Source organism: Moschus berezovskii, chromosome 6, assembly GCF_049115385.1.
Source record: "Moschus berezovskii isolate FMDL1 chromosome 6, NW_MosBer_1.0, whole genome shotgun sequence".
NCBI lineage: Eukaryota > Metazoa > Chordata > Mammalia > Artiodactyla > Moschidae > Moschus > Moschus berezovskii.
Genome location: NC_142465.1, coordinates 114,639,835 through 114,666,058, shown reverse-complemented (window position 1 = coordinate 114,666,058; position 26,224 = coordinate 114,639,835). Strand labels below are relative to the sequence as shown.

Genomic DNA, 26,224 nt, shown 5'->3' with positions numbered 1-26,224 from the left:
AGATCTGTGTCTTTGTTTGGTTTCAAAGGAGGAGGCCCAGAAAGAAGAATCGTGAAAGATGCTCTTGTTGGAGGAAACGTTTGAGAGCCCGGCTGACAGCCTCCCTCTGGGCTTCACTGAGAAGAGGCATGAACCACAGCCATGGCCCGATGTCCGAGTTCCTGGGAGAAGGGGCTGGTAGTACCTGCTACACGCGATGGCCAGGCAGAGTCTTCATCATACATGACTCCACAGTGTCAGAGGGACGAGGTCATAAGTCCCGTAAGGCAGGAAGAGGCTCTTTGTGGACCGGTAGTCATAGAATAGCTTCCATGCAGACAAAACCGACGAAGCTGAGGAACCCTCTCAACATGTGTTAACCAGTGAGGATGGGAGGCCTGCGTCCTGGAGGCCTGCAGCCCTGACAGCCACACCACATTCGTGCTGAAAACCGGGCCCGTCACCAGGAAGTGGGGGGCCCACACAACAGCCCCACCACCACCCACGGGCCTGGAGCACCTGGACCGCAGCAGGAGAGACCTGTCGGCCTCCCCAGATGTGCAAGGACCTGGGGGGCCCTGGACAACACAGCGCTCTCCCTGGGGCTGGGAGACGGCAGCTCTGGTCCAGTCAGGAGGCTGGGTCCACATCCCAGCTCTGCCACCCCCAGCCTGGGGAGCTGATAATTCCAGGTGCCGAGCAGGGTAGGCAATAGCAGCCACCTCCCGGAGCCACTGAGAGTTACACGAGATATGAGTGAAAGACTCTTAACACCACGGCGTATAATACCACCCTTTATTATTTCTTTACTGCCGTAAAAAAGTGATTCTATTTCTAGAGACCAAACAGCATCACAGACACTCTTGGAAGAGAAGTCCCTTTGTTCCTAAGCCTGTGTGACTGATCTGAAATCTGCTCACCTGCACAACAGAGATGGCCTCGTAGTCGGGGTGGGCTAAGGGCTCACTGCTGAGATCCGCTCCCCATGGAAACTGGCACCATACTGGGCCCTGCCCCACCACAGGGAAACACATTCCTGCACCACAGAGCCAACAGGGGACCTTGAACTGGCCTATGACTTTTCACACTTCAAGCACACTTGAGGCCACACACTGTGGCCAGCCCCTGGTGAGCTGTCTAGGGAGTCGTGGGCAGGAGGCTGGGAGCTGGGGACCTCAGAGACTGACAGAAAGATGTGAATTCTGCTCTACCACCAACTGGGCTTCCCAGGTGGTGAAGAGGTAAAGAACCTGCCTGTCAATGCAGGAGATGCAAGAGACACGGGTTTGATCCCTGGGTTGGGAAGATCCCTTGGAGGAGGGCATAGCAAGTACACTTGCCTGGGAAATCCCATGGACAGAGGAGCCTGGAGGGCTACAGTCCATGGGGGTCACAAGAGTTGGACGCAAGTGAGCGACTAAGCCTACACACCACCCCTAACTATGTGACCTGGGCCTGCTTCCTCTGAAAACACAAAGGGCAACTTTAAATGTGAGCCCTGGTGGCACCCCTCCCCGCTGAAGGCAAACCACATGCGTGAAATGGTCTAACTCAGGGCCTGGGCTGGCCTGATCCTGCCCTAAGTATCTGTAGAAACAGTGCGTGTCTCTGAAACTCTGGACCACCCAAAGCAGCTCGTCTCCAAGACCTCTTCCCTTTTGGAACCATTTCCCACTGTTCTGTTTCTAATGAGCCCCGCGGCCTGACCCAAGACCTGTTTGTTACCCTGAAGACGGCAGAGACTCAGAGTCAGTGGAAAAGATCGCAATCTTAGCAGCTCCCCAACCTGGGGCTCCCCAGGTCTGGGAGAGAAAGAGCCATGCCAGCTCCCGGATAAGATCAGCAGCTGTCATGCTCAGGCCGGGCACGTCCTCACCTCTCCTCCACCTGGCTCTGGGGGGCTCCAGGACCACTGCTCCTGTTAGACCAGTTCCTTCCAAGTCCTTCCCACCTGACCGCCCCTCTACAGTCATCCCAGTCTGCCTGAACCCAGGCGGGCCCAGGGACAGGTATAGGCCTCAAAGGTGCAGACGCCAACCAGAGTTCCCCTCTGGAGGCCGGAGAAGAAAGGCGGGAACCACCGCCGAGGTGAAGGGGGGCGGTGCCAGCAGTGGCCACAGGCTCTTCCACGGCAGGCGGGGGCAGGAGGGGATGGCCTTGGGAAAGCAGCGGCTGTGGGCCTGCGGCATGCAAGGCCCCACTTGGTGCGCTCGTGGCTGCCACACTCGTGCCCCGCGTTCAGAGAAACACAATGGTCCTGGCTGAGGCAGCCCCCTGTGCCGGCGCTGTAACAAGGGGCCCAGTCTGCATTGGCACACTCGGAGAACATTCTCCGCAGCACCGAAGGCTGTGGGGTGAGAACGATGTAGGCTGGGGACGGGGCCCCCACGGCACAGGCGAATGGCAGGAAAAGGCCCATCCTGCCTGGGGCTGGGCCCAGTCATCGGGCCCCGTCCTGCTCGGGCAGCACCCCGTGGCTGGGCTATGGTGCCGTCACCACACTCTGCTCGCCATGCTCCACACTCCAGAGGCGGTAGAACTCGGCAAAGTCCACGTAGGGCTCCACGCGGCCGTCCTCGCCGGGCGGGAGGGAGTGGGCGGGCCGGGAGCGGAAGAGGCCCCCGTCCGAGCTGGAGCTGCTGCTCTGGGTGTGCGTGTTGGTGGACTGCAGGGTCAGGGTCGGGCTCTGGCTGTGGGCACGACAGGAGCAGGTCAGTCACGGGCCTTGGCTTTCGGTCTGTAGACACATGGCGCCTGCCTTGGCCAATCCCCCGGGCACAGGCCTCTCTGACAAAGGCCATCACAAGAGCCAGCCCAGCCAGGGGTTCTTTGGGGCAGGTGAAAAGTGAAAGGCATTTGTGAAGTTCTAGCTACAAGTGGCTATTTAAGTTAACTGGAATTAAGTAAAACGGACCACTCACTTCAGTGCTCAATAATCACAGATGGCTAGCGGCTACTGTGCCAGACACAGAACATGTCGCACTCCGAGCTGTGCTGAGCTGGACACCATCCATTTCAGCCTCTCTGAATCCATCCTACTCCAGACCCCACTGACCACAGGGAGGCTAGGATTCTTCTCCCAGAAAACCTCCTCACTCTTCCTCCTAGTTCCTCTCACAGCTGGGTGGGGACAGGCCCCCCCAGGCACCCACCCCCAGAGCCTGTAATGTCTGGGAATTACCTGCCAGCCCACCGTCCTGCAAATGCCCCGCACTGCCTAGCACTCAGCACGGGGCCAGCCCCAGGGGCCCAACCAAGCTCCAGTGCAGGGTGGAGGGAAGAGGCTGTGTGGGGCCCTGGGGAGCCGGAGGCACAGAACGGCTTGTCTCCCTGCCTGGTCTGGGACGACTGCTACCACTCCCGGTCTTTGTGGACACAGCTGGTGGCTCCACTGCAGGGGTGGGGAGATGCCCATCACTCAGCGGCCTGGCAGGCCTCTTGAGCCCACAGTGGCAGTGGCGGGGGGAGGCGGGCAGGGAGCCGGAAAGGCCCCCTGCGAGGCAGAGGGAAACCTTCCTGGTGACCCTTCCAACTGGCCAGTTCCTCAGTGGGTTGGGTGTGGCATCTCTATTATTCTGTGTGGGAGCTGGAATGTGGAAACCGGATCCCACCCCCTGCTGTGGCGGCTGGTTGGGTAGGGGCGGGGCGACACACTCCCCAGAATGAAGGGGGTGGGGTGGACATCAGACCTGTCAGGCAGGTCTGCCCTGCAGAGTGAGGAAGGGGCCTGCCTGGTGCACCCCCAGGCTCCAGACCCCCCAGCTGTGGCCCTCCTCAAGCCTAAAACTAGAGGCCTCACTTCAAAGATAACACTGGACACTTTTAGTCAGAGTGCACTAGCACCCACGGGCCAGCACAGGTCAAACAATGCCCCACTAGCACAGGTGCCACGGGGTGGCCTCCCAAACCACACATTCTGAGCCGGAAGCAAAGGACAAGAAGAGAACATTCCTATTAAATGAAAACTGACCCGGGGCACCTGCAGGAAGAAGTGAACAACAGGCGGTCGGCATGAATCGCCAGTCCCCTCCCCTCTCTGCCCGGCTTCGGGGAGCTGCTGGAACCGGATCTACGCAGGCCTCCCCAGGGATGTGGAGTTGGGGAGTTTGAGAGGAACAAGACCCTACAGGACGCGGCCTCTGGCCACTCCGTCCAGGGACTGAGGGCTGCCCTCGGGAAGCAGGCCTGCCTGAAATCGGCTGGGGGTGGGGGTGGGCACTTACTTGGTGAGGGTGGGAGTGGCCTCATCCAGGGTGGAAGCGCTGTGGGCCCCGTTGACCAGCTGGCCCTGGGAGGGCATGACGAGGGACAGGGTCACGCTGGTCTTGCTGGTGCTCTGGGCGCTCGAGTAAGGCACAGACACGGGGTACACGCGTCCTCCGGCGGCTGCAGGAGGAAGAGAGTGGTGGGCCACGAGGTGCGGCTGGTGGGGAACCCTGGGGTGGCAGGAACAGGACTGCACTGGGGGCTGAGAAGACAGGCGGGGGCCCGGTTCGGCACCATGAGCTTGGCCCTCTGCCCCTTGGGACGGCAAAGGAGTATCTGGCAGAGACAAGGGCCTGGCCAGGCGGGGACCTGCTCTCAGCAGCAAAGCATCGCTGGTGCTCAAGCAGGAAAAACCAGGGCTGTGCTGCCTCAACGAAAGGGTTACTGCCAGGCTCCCCACGATGCTTTAACCCGAGGGCTAAGAATGCTCCTGGTTGAGGTTGGCCCAACAAAAATACGGTTGCAATAACAACCTAAAACTGCAGTAACCCCGCTGTCCGTGGGAGAACAGACCCCTCTGTGGATGCCTGAGTGCTGGGGCTTGCTTGTTTGAAAAAAGAAAAGGAAACACAGCCTCAGGAACTGATGGTCTTGACACTACACGGCACTGGGAGGGAGGGCAAAAGCGCAATCGCCTCTCTTCCTGGGCAACTCAGTTCAGAATTAAATCAAACCAAATCACCTCCGACACACCCAACTGTGCCTAGGTCCCTTCCTCCTAGGGCCTCGGTTTCCTTTCTGTAAATGGTCATTAATGAGAATGAAAGGAAAAATGCAGGTGAGGTGCCTGCTGCACAGCAGGCCCTGTGCCAGCGGTTGCCACGGTCCCAGAGATGTGGCCCGTGGCACTGCAAAGTGCTTCCCGCGGCTCAGGTCTTTTCAGGGAGGCCAGGGCAGAAGGTACTGTCCTCGTTTCACAGACAAAAAGGGAAACGTAAGCGTGGCTCAGAGAACTTTCAAGTCAGAACCCGACCTGGAAGTGCTCAAAGGCAGGCCTCCCAACTCCACTCCACCCAAGGCAGTGAGGCCCAAGGCTTCAACCGCTTTGCCCGATCCCAGCCCTGGACAGTGGCCTCGGATGCCTGCCTATGCATGTGGCATACATACCTGGGGCTGGGGAGGGTGCGGACTGGCTCATCTCGCCCAGGGGGTAACCAAAGTTCCGCACGAGCAGGGTCATGTCCTCGTGCCTCGGACAGAACTTGGCACGCTCCCCGCCACTGGCAAAAGTGTCGCTGTGGATCCGCTTCACCCGGTCCACCACGGCCTGGGCCACCGCATCGAGTGAAGTCTGCTTGGCGAACTCCGTGTCAATCATGGCGGCGATCTCCTGAGGGTTGGGGGAGTACCAACCCGGTGAGGAAAGAGTGGTCCCAGCGACTGCAGGCCCCAACTGCACAGTCTTCACAGTCTAATCAGGACACTTAAGGGTCACCAGCCAAGCCTGAGAGCTGAGCTTCTCAAGGTATTCAGGATAATTCTCCCGGAACTTTCTCATTAGAGAAGGTGTGACCTTGTGATTTCTCTGATTTTTGGCTTTCAGACCAAAACAATGGGGGAATAACACCCACCTCGCTGCATTACAATCAGGATAAAATGGATGTGAGGGCACTTCGGAGACTACTAAAAAGCCCAGTACAAACTGTCATTATGATTAAGCTTTCTTTCCTGGAACAAACTTACTGTAGGAGATAATATGCCATTTTTGTCAGAAACTGAGGATACAGGATGAAGACAGGGGTCCTGTCCCCAGAAAAGTCCACTGTTCAGTGCATTCTAGAAGCCAGAAGAAGCCACTACATAATCTTATTGTGAAGATCAAAGGAACAAAAAAAAAGAAAAGAAAATCACACTGCTGGCCGCAGTCTCCTGGAGGTAGGAGAGCAGAAGCAGGTAACAGGAAATGACCCAGGCATGGTCCGGGGGAGGTGGTAGAAATGGGCTCAGCTCCATCACTGACCAGCTGTGTCACCTCAGACAAGACCCTGGACTCTGTGAGCCCCAAACTTCCTAATCTGACATGGCAGTGAGCCCTTGCCCCCGTTATGTTATAAGGCAACTGGAAGGAATGAGATAAAATAGGTGAAAAACCTAGAACACAGGTGGTAAGAGACAGTTAGGCACCTAAGACTTACCCTTCTTATTTTTCATTAGGACAGAATCACAGATAGAAGAAGCACCAGCTGAACTTCCCTGATCGACCCTGCCAGCCAAGGTCTTCCCTTCAAGTGACTGCCTCGAGTCCCACTTCAGAGACACACACACTCCAAGGCAGAGGGGAAAAGCAGCATCTCCCACAGGCTGCGGACCTATGTCTACCTTGCCCGACCCTCACCGCAGCCCCACACAGTTAAGAGGTCAGCATCCTCGTCTTAGAAACGAGGAACAAACTATAAACCAACTAAAGCTCAAAGAGGAAAGTGGAAGAGGCAGTGGAGAGGGACCTGGGCAGGCCACATGAGTCCTTATCTGGCGCTCTGTGTACCTGGCTGCACCCCTGTGGGCCCTTCCCGGACAGTCTCCAGAGCCATGGGGACTTATACTGCTTTAGGACCGGAAGAGCAAAGCTTTTGGGTGGGATGGGTTTGCTTGGAACTCTGGGCTTTTTCTTCTCCCAGCTTTGAACACAGCGATGACTGGCAAAAGCATCTGAGAATCAGAACTCTAGGTCCCTGATTACCTTGGAGCTGAGCAGGAGAGCTGACTGAGGCCCCCGGGGAGCATGCCACCCTGCAGGCTGGACAGCCATGCTCTGCCCATGCCCAGCTCACCTGGTTGGCCTGCCCAGGCCCATGGGCTGCCTCCAGGGCCTTGTACAGCCCCTCAGACATCAGCACCAGGAAGCCCGTCACCCCATCCAGGGGCTGTGCACCGTGAATTTCAGGCTCCGCGATGATTGGCTTGGACTTGGCAGTGCTGTGGGAAGAGAGCAGAGGGGAGAGCTGTGCTTGGAATGGGTCCCGGGACATTTATCCTGGTGAGAAGAATCTACACCCAGAACGTAAAATAAAACACACTTCTGACAAGAGGAAAAGAAATAGAGGAAAGAGCAAAACCAAGAAAACAGACCTGTCTTCTGAGGACAGCTGCTAAAATAAAGCTCAGCAGGCCAGGAAAGTCAGTGGGCAGCTGAGGTCAGAACAGCCAAGGTCAAAGGCCCAATCCTGGCCCCACTCCACATCTCCTGTCCATAAAGAAGTCCACATCTCCCCGAAGCTGACCTAGAGTCCAAATACACTCAGCTGCAAAGGGACCATGAACCAATGGCCCATCAGAGCTGGGCGATGTCAGGAAGTTCCAACACATGCAGGCAGGGCAAGGATGAGGGGACGGTTCCCAGCAACAGGATTTAAAAGAGTGAGCCTAGAAACACGCCGAAAGTCCATCAGCAGGAGCAGGTGAGGGGTGCTGACAGCTACACGCTGGAGCCCTAGTAGTGGCTCCCAAGGACGCGGCAGCCGAGACTGCAGGTGTGCCCGAAGGGGAGGCACACGCCCACACTGAAACTAGTCAGGTGCACAACATGGCATGGGATGTGAGGCTCTGTGGGTGTTTCGAAAAAGAACTCTGCCCCCTCCCCGCACCCACCAAACACACACACACACACGAGTACACGCTCATGTGCACCGAAACTAGAAGCCTCTGAGGAAGGAGCGTGAGCCTGGGGTGGGAAGAAGAGACACTTTTCACTCCATATCCTGGGCATTTCTTGAATCGTTCTAAAATGCAACGTCCCTTCCCATAAAGCAAACACAACCCCATGAATTAGCGACAAAAGGTTCCAACCTCGATTATTTAAACCTTGTGAGGGTAAGGAGTTGCAACACATGTGCCCTAAGACACCAGATGGGCATCTCTCTCTCTCTCTCTCACACACACACACACACAATCTGTTCTCACATACAGGGTCGCTGTGGTCCAGGACACAAGCTCTGAATCCAGGCTCCCTGGCTTCAAGTCTTGACTCAGCCCATTGTTAGCCTTGAGACCAAGCAGGCCACCCACTGTCTGCATGTGTCAGTCTCCTCATATGAAAATATCTTTGGGGCAGAAGCAGCACCCACCTCACGGGGCCTGAGTGAGGATGGAATAAGAGAATGGGTGTGAAGAAGCGTGCACCGGCTTAGATAAAGGCTCACAATAACCCTCTCCCGTCTGCTGTGGGCACTGGGTGGCGTCCAGCAGGGACAATCCATCTGGCACCCCCGCCTTGGCCTCAGCCACGAGAGCACTGACCAACAGCCTTCGGTCCGTTTCTGTCCACACGAGGCAGCTCATGCCAACTCTGGCCTGCCAGGCCCCATGGCACTGGATGCTGCCTATGGCTTTGACCCAGCTCCCTAACTGACCCCCTGCCAGCCTGGTCTACAGGATCCCGACTCTTGGCCTGCTGGGTCCAGGGACTGCCCCACACCAAACTCTCTGGGAGGATGAGAGAATCTCCTTGGGCTCTGAACTACCTCAACTCTACCTCTTGTCCCCAGAGCCTACAATCTGTTATCTGCCCCTGGGCCTCTGGTCTTCCAGACAAATGAGGGGCAGCTGGGCTGGCGCTTACCTGAGTAGGTCGACGTCAGTGTACCCGTACTTGACCTTGTAATCCCCGATGCGCCTGGTGCTCTCCTGCCCACAGATGACCCCCACTTGCTTGATCTTTCCTGCATCCAAACCTACCAGACGGAGAAACACACAGCTCAGGCTTTGTTCATAAAGAAGAACCCAGGGGCTTCCCTGGTGGTCCAGTGGTTGAGAATCCGCCTGCCAATGCAGGGGACAAGGGTTCAATCCCTGGTCTGGGAAGATGCTCCATGCTTCAGAGCAACTAAGCCCATGTGCGCAACCACTGAGCCCGCAGGCCCCAGAGCCCGTGCTGCGCAGAGAAGCCACCACAGTGAGAAGCCCACACGCCACAGCTGGAGACAAGCCTCCGCTCTCCACAGCCGGAGAAGGCCTGGGCGCAGCAACAAGGACCCCGTGCCGCCAAAATCAATAAATAAAAAATAAAAAAAAAAGAACCGAAAGGGGACGACGCAGACATGTCCACAAAAACAAAGCAACGGGGACCCACTGAACAGGAAGTGAAGTCACAGCAGGGAGCCTTGGAAGGCAGCTAACCCCAAGTCCCCCAGTGTCCCCAGCCCCCCGCGGTCGGAACATGCCTGACTCAGAGTCCCTCCCCCATGGGAGACGAGATCCAGCACCAGCCAACCCGGCTCCCTCTGCGGCCTGAGCTCACAGGGGAGGGCGGGGGTGGCCGTGGCGGCGGCTGGTGTCCCAGGACTTCTTTGGCCTCTCAGGCTCCACCAGCAACAGTGAGCACCAGGGACACTTGGAAGCAATCCAAACGTGGTAACACTTTCAACCCTGACACCATCCTGAGTGTCACTATTATTCTCGTTGCACAGAAGGGGAAACTGAGGCACAGAAAACTTGAGTAAGATCCCAAACCACCAGCGAGTAAGCGGCCGAGCTGGGACTCAACCCCAGGCAGGCTGGCCCCGAGCCCAAGGCCACAGCCCGCCCATGCTGTGCCTCTCTCTACGCAGCCACCAGAAGGTGCAGCATGAGCCGCTGGGTTCACCCCACCCCCCGAGCCCTCGCCCACACGGCGCCCCCTCACTCACCCAGCTGCGAGAGCCGGAAAAGCTCGTCCTCATTCTCTGTGGTGTGGTCCACGTTCAGCTGTGTCACCTGCAGACCATCCACCGTGGATTTGCACAGGAGTGCACGGTTTGTACCTGCGGCACAATTTGAGCAGCTGAGCTAAGACTGCTGCTGCTGCTGCTGCTGCTAAGTCACTTCAGTCGTGTCCGACTCTGTGTGATCCCACAGACGGCAGCCCACCAGGCTCCCCCGTCCCTGGGATTCTCCAGGCAAGAACACTGGAGTGGGTTGCCATTTCCTTCTCCAATGTGTGAAAGTGAAAAGTGAAAGTGAAGTCGCTCAGTCGTGTCCGACCCTTAGCGACCCCATGGACTGCAGCCTACCAGGCCCCTCCATCCATGGGATTTTCCAGGCAAGAGTACTGGAGTGGCCTGCCATTGCCTTCTCCGGAGCTAAGACTGAGAGCACAGCAAAGAAGAGGACACACCGTAAAAAAGAGAAAAGGCAGGCCTCTCACACGCGCAACTCCTTCAAAACAGCAAAGAAAACAGGCTCAGACCACTGCAGTGAGTCACGAGTCGGGGACAGCTGATGAGATCAGGGAATTAGTTTAAACTTTTCCAGGGTCAACCAAGGATGATTATGACTTTAATAAGAGACCTTTTTTCTAAGGAGACACAGTGCAATATTTACAGATAACACAACAGTGTCAGGGTTTGCTTCACAACAAGGCAGGGGCAGAGGGCTGTGGATGAAATGAGACTGGCCGGGGGAAGGGATGTTGGGGCCAGAGGAGGGGCACACGGAAGTTCATTAAATGCTATTCTATTTGTTTACACTTTTGAGTTTTTCCCATGATGAAATCCGAAGGGAAGGAGGAACAGAAGAGGCACCATGTCAGTGGGATCTCTCCAGAGCCCCTGCAGTAGCCTGCACCCAGGGGGCACAAGCTTCTTGGGTTCCCAGACGGCCCTTCTCTGCCTACAAACCCCATCAGCCCTGGGACCCTGCCCCACCTCCAGCCCACACCTAGCCCATCTTGGTCGCCTTCACAGAAGGCCACGTGGGTCTTTCCACAGCCAGACAGCCTCTCCCAGAAGAGGAAGCCACGGTGGTAGAGCAAAGGGGACGCAACTCCCCAAGCCACAAGCCAGTCAGGAACAGAGTAGGGACTAAAGCCAGGATGCCCGCCTCCTAGCAGGTACTTCAAACACTCGGCTGGGACCGAGATATCATGTGGAGTAACGGGAAACACCCAGCGGCCTCAGGACACTTGAGCTGCAGGTCTTCTGGGTCTGGGGAGCAGGCTGGCTGCCCAAAGGACTCCTGGATCCTGAGGTGACTTTCTTCCCCACTGCCTGGCCTTGCGACAGGCAGGAGGCTCACCGACATTGGCCACGTAGAGCCTGTTGTTCAGAAGGACTGCCACGACGGCCATGGCTCCTCCCGAGATCTCCTTCTCCAAGGCCTTGAGTCTTTCCAGGATCTTCTGATACTGAGGAGGCAGCTGGTGCTGAGGGACACCCTAGAAGCCATCATGGGGGGTTCAGAGCAGGCCAGAGTCTGGGAGACTATCTCACCCACCTGTCTTCCCTTAAAGAGCGAGCATCTGAGGCCTGGGCAGGAGAGAAGCTGGCTGCAGCGCCAGAGCAGGTGTCTTTCAGGACAACCAGGCACGACCTCACTTGTCCTGGCGGCCCTGAAGGAGCCTAAATATGATGTGAGCAGGCAGGTGACGAGGCCTAGACTGATTCGGGCCAAGGACCGATCTGACAGGGGCTTCTCTCACACCCCTGCCCACCTTAAGCATAACTTCAGAGCACGGCTGCTCACAACTGGCCAACAAGGTCCCTAGAGGACAGAACCATCGCCCACCCACATCCCATCAGGAACTATCCCCCTAATGCCTGCTGCTCTGGCCCAGCTGTGTTGATGGCTTGGGAGGGACATGGCAGATGAGTCCTTGCTCCAAGCAAAGCCGGGCCTTGCTTCTCCAGGGGCACAGGCTGGGGACATTACCTCGGGCAGCTGGGACTGGAGGCTCGCCTTCTCAGCCAACGCATCATCGATGGACTCCAGGAAGCTCCTCTCCACCACATCAAAAGCCTAGAGATAAGGGACAAGGAAGCGAAGGCAGGTTCAAATACCACTGTCACCTGAAGCCGAAATGCCCCTTATTAACAGCAACAAGTCATATCAACCACAGGTCACCACGTGAAGGCCGCAGAGAAACCAGAGAAGCAACAGACAGCAGAGAGGCTAAGAGCACAGGCTTGGAGTCAGGCTGCCTGGGGGTGAACGTCAGCTCTGCCCCTGCCGGCCAGTCTCAGCCCCTCATCGATGACACAGGGGAAGTGCTGCCCTGACAGTGACTGAGAGCATCCCCCCGAGCACCCAGCCCTGGCTCAGAGTGAGTCTAGGTCAGTGACAGCTAGCGTTACTGCCACATCCTGAAGGCCCCTTAACACTGGCCATGACGCCACCTTCCCCAGGGGCAGCAGCTGACAGTTCCTGGCATTGGCCCTGAGAGATCAGGCCTTTGGGTGCCAAGGCAGGAAAATGGCTGGGAACGCTGTTCTCGAGGAACCACAATCCACCATTCTCATCTACAATTAAATGCCTCGGGACTTGCTTCCAAAAGGAGATGCCAGGAGGAGAAACTCCAGAACCGCGGCAAGCAGGAACGCAGAAGTGGAAAACGACACCAGCCAACCAGGAGTGAGGGGCGCAGGGCCTGGGAGCTGCGGTCACCAAGGCTGAGCGTCTGAGCCTCATGGAAAGAAAGGGATCACCCTAAACGCCTTGCTTCTACCAGGGCCCAGCAATTCCCACCTCAGCCCTGGGTCCAAGATGACGCCCATAAGCCCTTCCCCAGGAGGATCTCCTCTGCGCCCACCCTGGAAGTCACAGTCGGCCCGCCCGAGACGGTACCTGCAGCAACACGCGCCGCACGTCGGCCTCAGTGTGCTCAGCGTTGAGCTGGCCCAGCAGGAGCTCCGCTGACAGCCGCTGGGCCACGAAGTTGGTCACCCGGTTGCCATCGTAGCCGTTGAAGACCCCGTACAGGAAGCAGTTGTTCTCACTCCTGACAGAGAGACAGGGGAGGAGAGGCCTGAGACCAGGGCTTCGCAGAAGACTGACTCCAGCTCCAGAGTGAGGGGATGAGGAAAGCAACCGGGGCAACAAAAGACACAGTGGCTGTGGCTTTAAGTGAGCATCTGGGTCCCCACTTTGACCATCATTTCACTCTAGCCATGACCTTCTGGGATGCACTCTGTCCCCTGGAGCAGGCCCTCAGCTGGTCTGAGGTCTAGATGCGGAAGGGAAAGCAGCAGACACCACCTCCGGTGGGCCACGCTGCACTGGTAAGCCCCATGCAAAAGAGCTGCCAGGCTGCTTTTCTTGCAAGCCTGCTTCTGCTGCCCAGCAGAGCAGTGGCGGCACCTCACCTGAACTTGAGCCAGTTGTCCTCTGGCGGATGGCTCTCGGTGCCCTTGCCATCAGCAGAGTAGCTGCGGTTGGAAGCTGAGCCGACCCCCGAGAGGTGGCAGAGCGGCAGGTCATCCGTCCAGCTGGGTTGCTGCTCCTGGAAGGACACCAGGACACCAAGACGCATTACCTTCTTGCCCAGGGCAGACCCCACCTCATCTTTTTCTTCCCCAGCAAAACCCTAGCAGGCCCAAAGCCCCACCCAGGAGGTTCCACTTCCTCCTAGAAAACAATGATGCGTGTATGAACAAACATCTGCAGAAGGGTTTGCATGGTCTCCATCTAATCCACAAACTGTCCCCAGGAAACCTGAAAAAGACTGGAGTCCCCAAACGCAAGGTTCAGCAGTGGTCTCCAGGAGAGTGCTACACTACAGACGGAGCACAAGTCAAACACACAGACACAAATGAAGGAAACTCCTCATGTCAAACTCCCTGGTGGTCCCCACCTCACACTGCAGTCCCTCGGGTGCTGGCTAACACTGCAGATTTCCAGGCCCCTCCCAGAGTGTCTGATCCTGGTGGGGCTCAGACTGTCTGCAGTATATGCAGCTCTTCCCAGGGGACTGATTCAATCAACCCAGAACCACACCTTGAGAAACTGACTTACAAGCTCAGCCTCAGTCACTCTTCTGGTACTAGGCTCTCCACCCCTGGTTCCTGCTTCACCCTGGTGTCCAGTCCCATCTGCACCCACCCCCCACATGCTTCTCTACTAGTACCAAATGCTTGGAGTGCCCTGTCCCATTTCACTCTTTCTTCCTGTGTGGAACAGCCTCTTTGTCTAATAATTCTTCACGTCCTTCGGGACTCTGGCTAGGGAGTCACCACTTCCAGGAAGTCTTCCTTCAGGAAGATCTTCCTCCAGGCTTGGTTGCCAGCCCTCTTGTGTATCCCTACTACACTTGGTCCCCCTAACTCTGCCTGTGTCTGACTCCCATTCTACCCCATAGGTCTCAAAGCAGGCTGTTCGGTACAATCAAGATGGAGCTTTAAAACATGCACAGAGCTGTCCAGGAGCCAGCTCAGACAGACTCTGCATTTCCTCAATCTCCTTGGGGGACAATGAACACCTGCATTCTCTAAGCCCCGGAAACGACCCTGACACAAGGCCCAGGTGTGACCCATGGCGTCTCACTGAAAGCCTCCCCTCCACCCGGCCCCCAACAGGGAGCTGTGCCTGGTTCACAGAGGCATTCCCATGCCCACCATATTGAACTAGAACAAACTAAAACAGCTGGGAAAATCCAAGTTCAGCTCAAGGAGAGTAAAATTTGGGTTGAAAGCTTTACTGAAAATTGAACAAGCGTGAATACTGTGCACAACTTCTTACAAGTCAGCAGTCAGAGTCTTCAAAAAAGGATGTGAAAACCACTTCAGCAGGCTTTTGCAATCAGATATGTAAAACGCCTGTGGTTTAGCTTTTGTGGCGCATTTCATCTTCTGTTTATTTACATACTGACAGGGAGGGACTTTATGGCTTTTTCCTCCATTTTAATTGCTTCTATGCTGCATTTATTTCAGCACTTGAGTTGTATGCTTTGTACCGTGGAGCAACTTCAGCAGGCTGTGGGAGTTCGTTTTTATGTTTAAATTAGCCTATAGTAACACTGCCTTTCTGGTGGGTAGGTCCATGAATTTTAACACTTGTAGAGATTTGCGTAACAAACTGAGACACAGAACAGCCACAACTGAGACACGGGACAGCCCAGCAACCAGAAAACGTGCCCTCAGGTGCCCCTTTGAAGCCACACCCTCCTCTAACTCCTGGCAACCACTGACCTGTGCCCCATCACTACGCAGTCTTTTCAAGAATGCCATAAATAAAATCACGTGGCACATAGCTTCCCCCTCTGTCACTGTGGTTAACACACAGAATATAAGCTTTACCATCGTAACTGTAAGTGCGCATCGTACTGCTATGAAGTAAATTCCCAATGTTGTGCAGCATCACCACCATCCATCCCCATAACTCTTCCCATCTCGTGAAACTGAAACTCTAAACCCATCAAACAAAAACTCTCCATTCTCCCCCTCCTCCAGCCCCAGGCCACCACCACTGTACTCCAGGTCTTCAAGTGCATAACCTTTTGATGCTGGCTCCTCTTGGTCAGCATTATGAGATTCATCTCATCTGAGATTCATCCAAGCTGGTGCCTGCATAAACAGTTGGTCCCTTTTTATTGTAGAGCAGAAATGGTAACCCACTCCAGTATTCTTGCCTGGAGAATCCCATGGATGGAGAAGCCTGGTAGGCTACAGTCCACGGGGTCGCAAAGAGTCGGACACGACTGAGCGACTGAACGGAACGGATTCCATCATACAGATGTAGTAAAGTTTATCCATTCATCCCCTGAAGGGCATCTGGGCTGTTTCCAGTTTGGGGCAATTATGAAGAGAGCAATTATAAACACTCACGGGCAGGTTTCTGTGTGAACATAACTCTTCATATTGCTAGAGTAAATACCTAAGAGTGAGACTGCTGCTTTAACTTTGTAAGAAACTGTCAAATTGTTTTCCAAAGCGGTGTACCACTTGCAGCCCACAGGTAATGCACAAGTTGCTCCACATCCTCACCACTACATGGTATTTTTTTCTTTCTTTAATTTAGGCCTTCTATGAAGTGTGCACTTACATCTCATCACATCTTTAATTTGCATCTCCTAATGGCTAATAATGATGTTGAACGTCTTTCATGTGCCTTCTTCGTCATCCACATGGTGAAGCATCTGTTTAAGTCTCATGCCCATGTTTTAATTGAGTTGTTTTCTTAACTGCTGAATTTTGAGAGTTCTTTATATATTTTGGATAAAAGTCATTTCTTGCATATGGGATTTGCAAATATTTCCCCCAGTCTGTAGCCTGCTATTTCATTCACTTACTAGTGTCTTTTGAAAAGCAACTTTTTAGCTTTAGTGAAATCCATTTAATCCTTTTTTTCTTTCATGGTTCATACTCTTGATGTCATGTCTAAGAACTCTCTGCCCAGTCCCAGGGCAAGAGATCTTCTGTTTTCTTCTAAAAGTATTATCATGTTACATTTAGACCTGTGATCCATTTTGAGTTAATTTCTATATAAGGCAGGAGACTTCGGTCAATTTTTTTTTTGCAAATGGATGTCCATTTTTTCCAATACTATTTGTTGAAAAGATTATTCTTTCTCCACTGAATTACCTTTGCATCTTTGTCAGAAATTAACTGGCCATACTTGCATGTGTCTATTTCTGGACTCTGTTCTACTCTGTTGATCTATGTGTCTATCCTTCGACCAACTCAAGGATCTTGATTACCGTAACTTTAAGTCTATATTTAAAATCTACATTATAAAATTGGTTAGTGTGATGCCTCTAACTTTAATTTTTTTCAGAATTGTTTTAGCTATTCTAGTTCCTTTACCCTTCCCTATAAATTTTAGAATCGTTTTGTCTGCATCTACCAGAAAATCCTGCTGTGTTCTGACTGGAATTGTTTTAAATCTATAGATCAATGTGAGGAGATGTGATACCTTCACTAGGTTGACTCTTGCAATTCATCGACATGGTATGCCTTTAAATGTCCTTGTGTTTTCTTTACAGGATTTTTTAAAAATACACACAATTTCACCACAAGGGCTGAAAAGCTATTCTTTGACAACAGAAAATATGACTGAAACCTGTGAGTGGAATAGGAACAGCAATAAGAGCTGAAATTCTGCTCAGCTACTGGTGATGCTAGATATTTATTAGATTGGTGTGAAAGTAACTGTGGTTTTGCACTGTTGAACTTTGCTGTTTGATAGTGGCATATATCCTTAAATAAATAAGGTTAGGTTATACATAATTTTAATGCACATTTCTCCCTTTATATTTTGGTTCTTTTTTTTGGCTAATGACTTATTACTGTTGTATATTTTATATTTATTTTAGACTAGGGAAATGATGTTAGACACAAAGAAAATTCAAGTGATTTTCTTATTTGAGTTCAAAATGGGTCATAAAGCAGCAGAGACAACTCTCAATATCAACAACGCACTTGGCCCTGGAACTGCTAACGAATGCACTGTGCAGTGGCGGTTCAAGAAGTTTTGCAAAGGAAATGAGAGCCTTGAAGATGAGGAGCGTGGTGGCTGGCCATCGGAAGTTGACAGTGACCAATGGAGAGCCATCATCAAAGCTGGTCCTCTTACAACTACACAAGAAGTTACCAAAGAACTCAACGTCGACCATTCTACAGCCATTCGGCATTTGAAGCAAATTGAAAAGGTGAGAAACCTCATAAGTAGGTGCCTCAAGAGCTGATCGCAATCAGAAAAATCACTGTTTTGCTTGGTAGGTGGATTCTTTACCAGTGAGACACCAAGGAAACCCTTCAAATCATCATTTTGAAGTGTCATCTTCTCTTATGCTAAGCAACAACAAACCATTTCTCACTTGGATTGTGACGTGCAACAAAAAGGATTTTATGTGACAACTGGCAATGACCACTCAGTGGCTGGACTGAGAAGACCCAAAGCTTCTTCACACTTATACCCAAAGACAAACTTGTACCAAAAAAAAAGGTCATGGTCACTGTTTGGTGGTCTGTTGCCTGTCTGATCCACCATAGCTTCCTGAATCCTGGTGAAAACATTACATCAGAGAAGTATGCTCAGCAAATAGATGAAATGCACTGAAAATTACAATGCCTGCAGCTGGCACTGGTCAACAGAAAGGGCCCAATTCTTCTCCATGATAATGCCCAACCACACGTCACACAACCAACACTTCAAAAGTTGAATAATTGGGCTATGAGGTTTTGCCTCATCTGCCATATTCACCTGATCTCTCACCAACGGACTACCACCAACCATCTTGACAACTTTTTGCATGGAAAATGCTTCCACAACCAGCAGGAGGCAGAAAATGCTTTCTAAGAGTTCATCGAATCCCGAAGTATGAATTTTTATGCTACAAGAATAAACAGACTTATTTCTCATTGGCAAAAATGTGTTGACTTTAATGGACTGTAATGTGTTGACTATTTTGGGCTTCCCTGGTGGCTCAGGCAGTAAAGAAACTGACTGCAATGCGGGTGACCTGGATTTGATCCCTGGGTTGGGAAGATCCCCTGCAGGAGGGCATGGCAACCCTCTCCAGTATTTTTGCCTGGAGAATCCCTATGGACAGGGGAGCCTGGAAGGCTACAGTCCATGGGGTTGCAGAGTCAGATACGACTGAGTGACTAAGCACAGCATATTCTGATTAATAAATGTGTTTCGGCCTAGTTATAATGATTTAAAATTCATGATCCAAAACCGCAATTACTTTTTCACCAACCTAATAACTCTCTCGAGTTTCTTGCTCTAATCCTAACCTGTCTCATTTAACAGCAACAAAAATGTCTATTTTAATGTAAGTGCAAGCTTGACTCTTTGGAATCCCTATACAACACTACACGATGAGAGTATATTTGATTAATACATATATTCATTCAACAAATGTTTACTGAACATTTACAAAAGGCTGACATTATTCCAGCTGCTGTGGATACAGCAGAAAAAATAACCAAGGGTCTTTAATTTGAAATTTCCTTGCTAGGGAGAGAGACTTCAAACATGTTATACAATGAATAAACAAGGCACCTTTAGACAGGGAAACGCGCTATGGAGAAACACATCAGGGTAAGGGGACAGACGGGGATGGGCAGGGCTCTTCTAGATGAGGATGCTACAGGAAGCCTCCCTGGGGAGGTGACCTCCAAGACAGACCTGAATGATGATGGAGCAGTGGTCATTTCAAGGAGCCTTCCAGTTAGAGGGAACAATACACGCAAAGACCTTGAGGTAGAACATAAAATGAGTAGGTTTAAGGGAGCATGAGGCTGGCATAGCCTCTGTATAGAGTAGCAGGAAAAGTAGTTTGTTCCTGTGTTCACACAGAAGCACGCACATGTGTGCCCAGGTGGGGACAGAGGAAGGCCTTTCAGGCCACAGAAAGGAGTTCATTGCCAAGGAGTTATTTTCAAGAAAGAGATGTTACCCGAAGCCCGTGCACCACAACTCCTGAGCCTGTTCTCTCTAGAGCCTGCGAGCCGCGACCACTGAGTCCACGTGCCGCAACGACCAAAGCCTGCATCCTGCAATAAGAAAAGCCACGAGAAACCTGGCACTGCAATGAAGAGTAGCTCCAGCTCGCCACGACTAGAGAAAGCCCGTGCACTGCAACAAAGATCGAACGCAACCAAAGATAATTTAAAAAAAAGAAAGAAATATGTTGCCAATCATCCCCTATATCTTAGATCTGATTAATATATCTTCATCCCCAAGAACCTCACAAAGGTCTCAGGAAACCTGGCAAGTAAATTTTCACAAGAAACTCCTTTTCTAGGGTCTCTCTCCTGCCTCCAACTGGGATGAAGTTAAGCACAAGATTAAGCAGAGGCATAAAAGCAACTCCTCAATCAAGACTGTCACTTGTCCTCTTGAAAAGATGGGCCAAGAAGCCAATGTTTGGCGCCCCGAAATGCCATTAACTGTTTTAAAGCATGGGAGGAGAAGACATTTACACGTTCTGGAATCCTGCCTGTGATTAACACTGAGATTAAGATGGACTCAACTCGTCCTCTAATATGAGATGAACAATACAAATGTGTCACCCACGATGCAAACCTGTCATCCATGCTGCAACCACCGTGCTCCCGTCATTTTCTCACTCCCACGAGGGACAGACACAGGTTTCCAGGGACTTGAATCTTTCCAACACATTCATGCTGCTGCTGCTAAGTCACTTCAGTCGTGTCTGACTCTGTGCGAAATAAATTATCACCCAAGCAACTTCTGGCCCCACTCAGCACTGAGAAATACACTATGAGAAAGACTGGTACATTAGTTTCTCTCACAGAAAGGAAACAAATTCAGGTGGATGACTGGGGAACTTGCCACGTCAATGTGTCGTGGCAGGGGAACAATTCGTGTAAAAGCACTTCACGATGGGAGCACATGATGCTGCTCTCGGGAGCAGGCTGACGCTGCACTGGCGGCTGCAGCCATGTGTGGCTGATGTGAGCACAACAAGCTCCCCAAACCAGAGAGACTGTGTGTCTGAAAGTGGTCAATCTACTCAGCAAGCACCTTATTCTTCAGAGAGTATCTATGCATAGTGTCTGGATACTTAAACAATGTCAAGTGCTTTTTCTGATATTTGATTTTCATAATGATGAGCTAGTAATATTTTGGAAATACATTATTTTATTAATTGGCAATCAGTGTTTAGGTCAATGGATAGGTACTCCAGGGCTATTTTTATTTAAAGGCAGTCTTTGTCCATAAAGACACTTAAGGAAACTGTAATTGATGGATATTTTAATGTGCCATTCTATGTATAGTTCAGTCAGTCCTAACACCAGCGTCTTACTTAGTGAGTAAACATAAGAGGCATTCATGTTCAGATCAGGAACACAGCAAGGATACCGCAACCTCCATCACTTAACAACGAATTAGAGGTATTAGCACATGCAATTAGACAAGAGAAAAGGAGGAGGGCTTAAGACTTAGAAAAGACATAGTTATCTCTATCTGAACTTGATATAACAGTACTTGGAAATCTCAAAGAATAAATAATAAAACCAACTCAAAGGAAATAAATAACAGTGGCAGGATAGAAAATCAACACAAAAAGTCATATACCTAAAGAAAAGATGGGCATCCAGCCTCCATGTGAAAATTCCTACTGTTAACTAGAATAGAAAAATCCTTTCTCTCTGAAGTTCTTGAGTCAGTCCCCTGCAACCACACTCCTGTAGAGGGTTTTTTAAACCTAAATTTTTATCTGTTGGATTAGATCGTAATGCTTTGATCTCAGCCTTCCAGCCTGTTGACACAGTTTTGAATCTCACCCTTTGACAGATGGACAATCTCACTCAGCTGTCTTGTACAGATAAGGCCTGCTACAGAGTGTTCCAAATGATTTCCAAAAAACTGTGACCAGAACAAAAAGCGTGGAAAGCTAACCCGCTTCTGACAGGAGGTGTCCGCAGCAAACACAGAAGGGAAGTAACACCTCCACCGAAGGTTCATGATACTTGAAAAGCCATATGTATTTTTGGAGCCTCAAATGAAGAGGTTACTGACCCTAGAGGTACAATCCCAGAAACAAGCACACACTTTAAAACAAACCAACTATTCATACATATGAACCATGCTGAGCAAAGCTCTCCTTATTTCACATTGGCACTCTCGAAACACTGAGTTTCTAGACAACTTAACTTGGTTTGTTATTTACATAAAGAAAGAAGAAACTCAAAAAAATTACTCAAAAAGCGTATTAAAAAGTATCTGTGGTAGGGCTGGGCCTCCCCCTTTCTGTCTTTCTAAGTCCTGCCCATCCCCAAAGGCCCTGCTCAAATCTAACTGGTGCTGGAGGCCCATGCTTCCCAAAACTCTACCATCCACTCACTATCTTCAACAAATCACCCACTTCATGTTTTTTCTTTTTAATATTATTTATTAACTTATTAGGCTGTGCAAGGTCTCAGTTGCAGCAAGTGAACTCAGCTGCAGCATGTGAGATCTAGTTTTCTGCCAGGGATAGAACCTGGGACCCTTGCATTGAAAGCGTGGAGTCTTAGCTACTAAACCACCAGGGCAGTCCTTCATGTTTCGTCTTTAATTTGCCCTCTTTTTTTTAATTCAAATGGTTTCATTTTGAATGTGAACTTGTTAGTATTATAAGTGGAAAACACTATTGCCTGCCAGATCTTGATCATGATAAAAAGGAAAACAAAACAAGGTTATGACATTCTAACTGATCTCCTGGCCCACTGCACTGTGAGCTGAAGCCCTGTTCTCTCTGTTGAAAAAAAGGGAGATTAGTAAGAATCAGAAAGGTGTTTGGTCCTACGTACATACTAGTCTATCTCTTGAGAGCATCACAAAGTTTGAAAGAGAACTAAAGAACAAATAACTTTAATAAGTAGCAATGAGTTTTATACCAGCACACACTGACCACCTCATGAATGTGTCCCAGGCTCTGGGAAAATACTGCCCAAGGCCACGGGGCCCTTTCCCTGAGCAACCATGTACACTGGGCACCTGCTCCCTGGCCAGTAATTCTCTGGCTTTGCGGCAACTCTCAGGTTGTAGCCTGGTACTGTTAATTGGCTCCTTTATTTCACTGATTCAAAGACATGTATTTTCAACATTTTTAGCATCTCTGCAGTTGGTGTATTACAAGTTAATCAGCAGTGCACTTTCTTTCTTAGTAGTATATAAAATAATGATGTGTCCTTATAAGCAATAGTGTCTTAGACCTGATGACATCTGGGCAATTTCTCAGGTACCTAGACTGCAGTCCCCACAGCAGCTCAAATGTTCAGTAACAAGCCGCCAGACAATTCCAGGAGGTGCTGCCCATGTTGGAGTGGGAGAGTACTGGGTCCTCCCTGATTTCAGCAGTGGCCCCCAAAATCATTCTCACCCTGCGGTGGCTAAGTAAGCTTCAGTTCTATTCTCCCCGCTTTCTCCACCTCCATGGTGATTATCCACACCAAGCGTTCCCTGATTCTATTAAAACCCACCAGACTGCCTACCCTCTTGCTTCCTTCCTCCACATTTCTGAACAATTTTCGGAAAGGTCATTTATTTTCTATTCACACAAACCACCCACCCCTCCACCCCTGCACCCACTGACGCATACTTTCTCCCCCGCCTGCAAATGCCGGGCCTGAAGCACCAGCAGCAAGCAGTGCTTGAGCGCCTGGACATGAGTCGTGAGAAGCTGAAACGGAGGCATCTCACAGCTCCCAGAGCCGAGTAAACACATACAACTGTGAGCGTGGCCCACTTGGCTCTTCGATAGGTTACAAATTCATTCTCACAAGAAAGAATCTGTTTCAAAAAGCCTAACTGTGACTGTGAGGGAGTTTGCAAATTAATATTCTGGCATACATTTCTCTAGGGCTTCAACTATACTGAACCCGTCAAGGGCGCCACACCTTGTGCACATATTTATGCATTGGCACCCCGTGTACATGTGTGACCATGTCACATAAAATACCCCATAAAAGTCCCCGTGGAGACTCATCTCAAACTCCTGGGCAGCAGAAGTGGACAAAAGCATGATTCCAAGTTCAAGCCACAGCTTGAATATCAAATTATTATATGAAAAGGCCAAGTGTTTTTGTGGTGAAAACACCCGGATTCCTTAGAGGCAAAAAGAAAGCTCAGCAAGGGAGAATAACGCCCTCAGGAAGATGACTCCGGGTAGGGGGGGGACAGTTCTTTCTCTCCAAAAAGCCTAAAACACCCTGATGCCTCATGCCGTCTCTTTCTGAATGACCTCCTTTTCCTTCCCTGCTTCTCTGGGACCAACTCCACTCCTGGCACCCGCATCTTTCACTAGGGTTTCCATCAAAGGTTCTCTATGTTTTCATCAGATACAGACCTAATACATTCTTAAAGGGGCTACTAATAGTTGAGGAGTTGACTGTGTCTTACTTAGAGCAGCTAGACCACCTTTTGATGGGGCATGAGATGGTTACAGCTGACGGCCTAAAGGGTGTTTTTACTTGAAGGCTGCATGTTTATTTTCATACACATTGGGGGCGGGGAGGGGAGGAATATGGCTAGGACTTGTGATATCATAGATGTAACTGCTCAGGAAAAAAACTGATTTCAAGTTAACTTTTTTACAGTTAAGCAAGTAATAGTTTAGGCAAACTCAAACTAGTGACTCTCCCTGTCCCCAAGGTCCCCCACCTCAGTAAATGGCACCACTATTGTTCCAATGAAAACCTCGTAATCCTTCTCAAGTCTTCTTCCTCGGTCCCACACCCCACGCCTGATCTGTCAGCAAATCCTATCTCTGCCATTGCTATCTTACACCTGGACAACCAAGAGCACCACGCACCTAGCTTCCACTCTCGCCACTCAAATGCCTGCCTCTCTACTGAAGACTCCTGCTCCTGCCACAAATCAGATCGCTTCATGCCTTGACTCAAACCTGAGAGCATCACATTACACTTAGCACAGAACCCAAAGCTCACATGAGGATCCACATCTACCACTCCCCCAATACACTCCACTTCACTCCAGCCATGCTGGCCTCCTGATGCTCTTCAAACAGGAGAGCCTTTGCATCCCTGTTGCCTCATGCAGGAATACTCCCTACTACGTGGCCCGTGCATCTCATCAAATGTCAAACAATCTTCCCCAACCACTCTCTACAATAGGCCCTCCATCATCCTGTCTTGAACATCATTAGGGTGGGAGGGGCCTAATGTGGGCACGCCCACCATTCCTTTGCCTTTCATCATGATGCCATGTGCTTCAAGCTAACCAGCCAACTTTTTAAAAGAATGCACACCACCCAGCAACACATTCTGGAGCTAGCAAAGCTCGCCTCTGTCTAACCCGAGTCACTTGGGCTCCATCACACTGAGAAGGGAGGGAAGCTGGTAGCCACTCTCTTGGCAAGCCAAGTCTACCTACAACAGTTACCACTCCAGCACTTGCCACCATCCAGCCGGTATTTCTTCAATGTTCACTACACTAGGGACATCTGCACAGGGGCCCTGCCCTCCTACAAAACAGAAGGCTAGGCCTACCTAACGAACTCAAGGATGAGGCCAAACTGTCAGGCAGCAGTAAAATAAAGGAGCAGCCAAAGGTGTGGAGGGGAAGAGAGCATTCCCCACCAGGGAAGGCTGAGCACTGGACCTGGCTTCAAATGCTTTACTCATTATTTTACAAATAATGTATTAAATGCCCACCCAGTGGAGGTAGGCAATGGTGACACTCTTCACTGTAGATCATAAATCCCTTTCTTTACTTTCCAGTACAGGAGGCAGTCAAGTCCACAGACAAGTACAACAGACTGCCATGTCTGAGGAGGACCCAGGTGACTGCCAACCTGCCCTGGCAGGTTAGAATCGGTCCATGGTGCCAACATGTACCATGGACGTAAACGTGTGTCAAAAGGATGCAGAGACTGGAAGACATCAGTGACAAGCGCATGAGGGTCCAGACTGAGAGGAGTGGAATCTCAAGACAATGCCCCGCCCCCACACACACACATACATACTGCCTACTCTTACCTAACACCTAAGGTAACTGAGGCCAATGGAGAAATAGTGAATTAGAACCAGGGTCTGAACCCGGCCATTCCTTCCGTATAACCTAGAGGTTAAGAGAGTTTCTGGAATCAGAATCCCTGACTTTAACCCTGCCTCTGCCACTTACCAGCTGTGTGGCCTTGGGCAAAGGACCACCTCTCTGTGCCTCAGTTTCCTCATCTGTAAAACAGGAAGAATTACAGTATCTACCTCACGGGGCTGATGTGAAAATTAAACTTACAAACAAATGTAAAGCGACTGGCACAAAGCCTGGAATACAGTAAGCGACACACAACGGGCTGGTGTTGCTACGAGGATTATCGAACGACCTGCCCAGGGCCCGGGGTGGGCTCGCTGCTCGGGCTCCCGCGGCGGCCGCGCGCTAGTGTCCCTGCAGGGTTCAGGACGCTCCCACCCTCCACGCGCCCTTGACGCTCGCGGCCGCCGGACCGCGAATCCGAGCCCCCGACGGCCTGGGCAGCAGCGCGCACGCGCAGGCCTTGCAGGGCCGCGCACGCCCCCCGGTCACAAATGAGGGGGGTGGGCCGGCCCGGGAAAGGGGAAGGGTGACGGCCACACCCCGCTAGGGACAGGGAGGCAGCCCAAAGGCGGAGAGGGGGCCGCGCCTGCACCCGACAGTTCCCCCGGGGCTCCCAACCCCCCAGCCCGAAGAGCGAGTGGGTTCCTCACACTCTGCAGCAGGCTCCTCCTCTGCGCCGCCATCTTGGAGGGACCCCCGCGGACGCGCCCGCCTCCCAGCGGAGCAGTCGAAAGGGGCGGCTAGAGCGGCCCGAAGCCAGTCGGGAGGACCGCGCTATCAG

At 51.5% G+C, this 26,224-nt stretch overlaps 1 protein-coding gene across 1 annotated transcript; it reads right to left on the bottom strand.

Moving 5' to 3' along the window:
- Window positions 1-765: 765 nt before the first annotated feature.
- On the bottom strand, window positions 766-26,224 carry TAB1 (TGF-beta activated kinase 1 (MAP3K7) binding protein 1). Its single transcript, XM_055394482.2, has 11 exons — window positions 26,094-26,224; window positions 13,299-13,435; window positions 12,781-12,934; window positions 11,869-11,955; window positions 11,236-11,374; window positions 9,870-9,983; window positions 8,804-8,915; window positions 7,017-7,161; window positions 5,353-5,575; window positions 4,203-4,365; window positions 766-2,669 (listed from the first exon to the last, which is right to left on the bottom strand). Exons 1-11 carry the CDS (start codon window positions 26,124-26,126, stop codon window positions 2,462-2,464), a joined length of 1,515 nt encoding a protein of 504 aa, XP_055250457.1. The 5' UTR covers window positions 26,127-26,224; the 3' UTR covers window positions 766-2,461.

What these genes read in the sequence shown, in the direction of transcription:
- TAB1 (XM_055394482.2), bottom strand. Translation starts at nt 26,126, where the DNA reads ATGGCGGCGCAGAGGAGGAGCCTGCTGCAGAGT. An exon ending in TTTCCGGCTCTCGCAGCTGG is followed by an intron (nt 8,916 to 9,869) that starts GTGAGTGAGGGG and finishes TCCGTCTGGTAG; the next exon opens with GTTTGGATGCAGGAAAGATC. An exon ending in GCCACTCCCACCCTCACCAA is followed by an intron (nt 2,670 to 4,202) that starts GTAAGTGCCCAC and finishes TCGTGCCCACAG; the next exon opens with CCAGAGCCCGACCCTGACCC.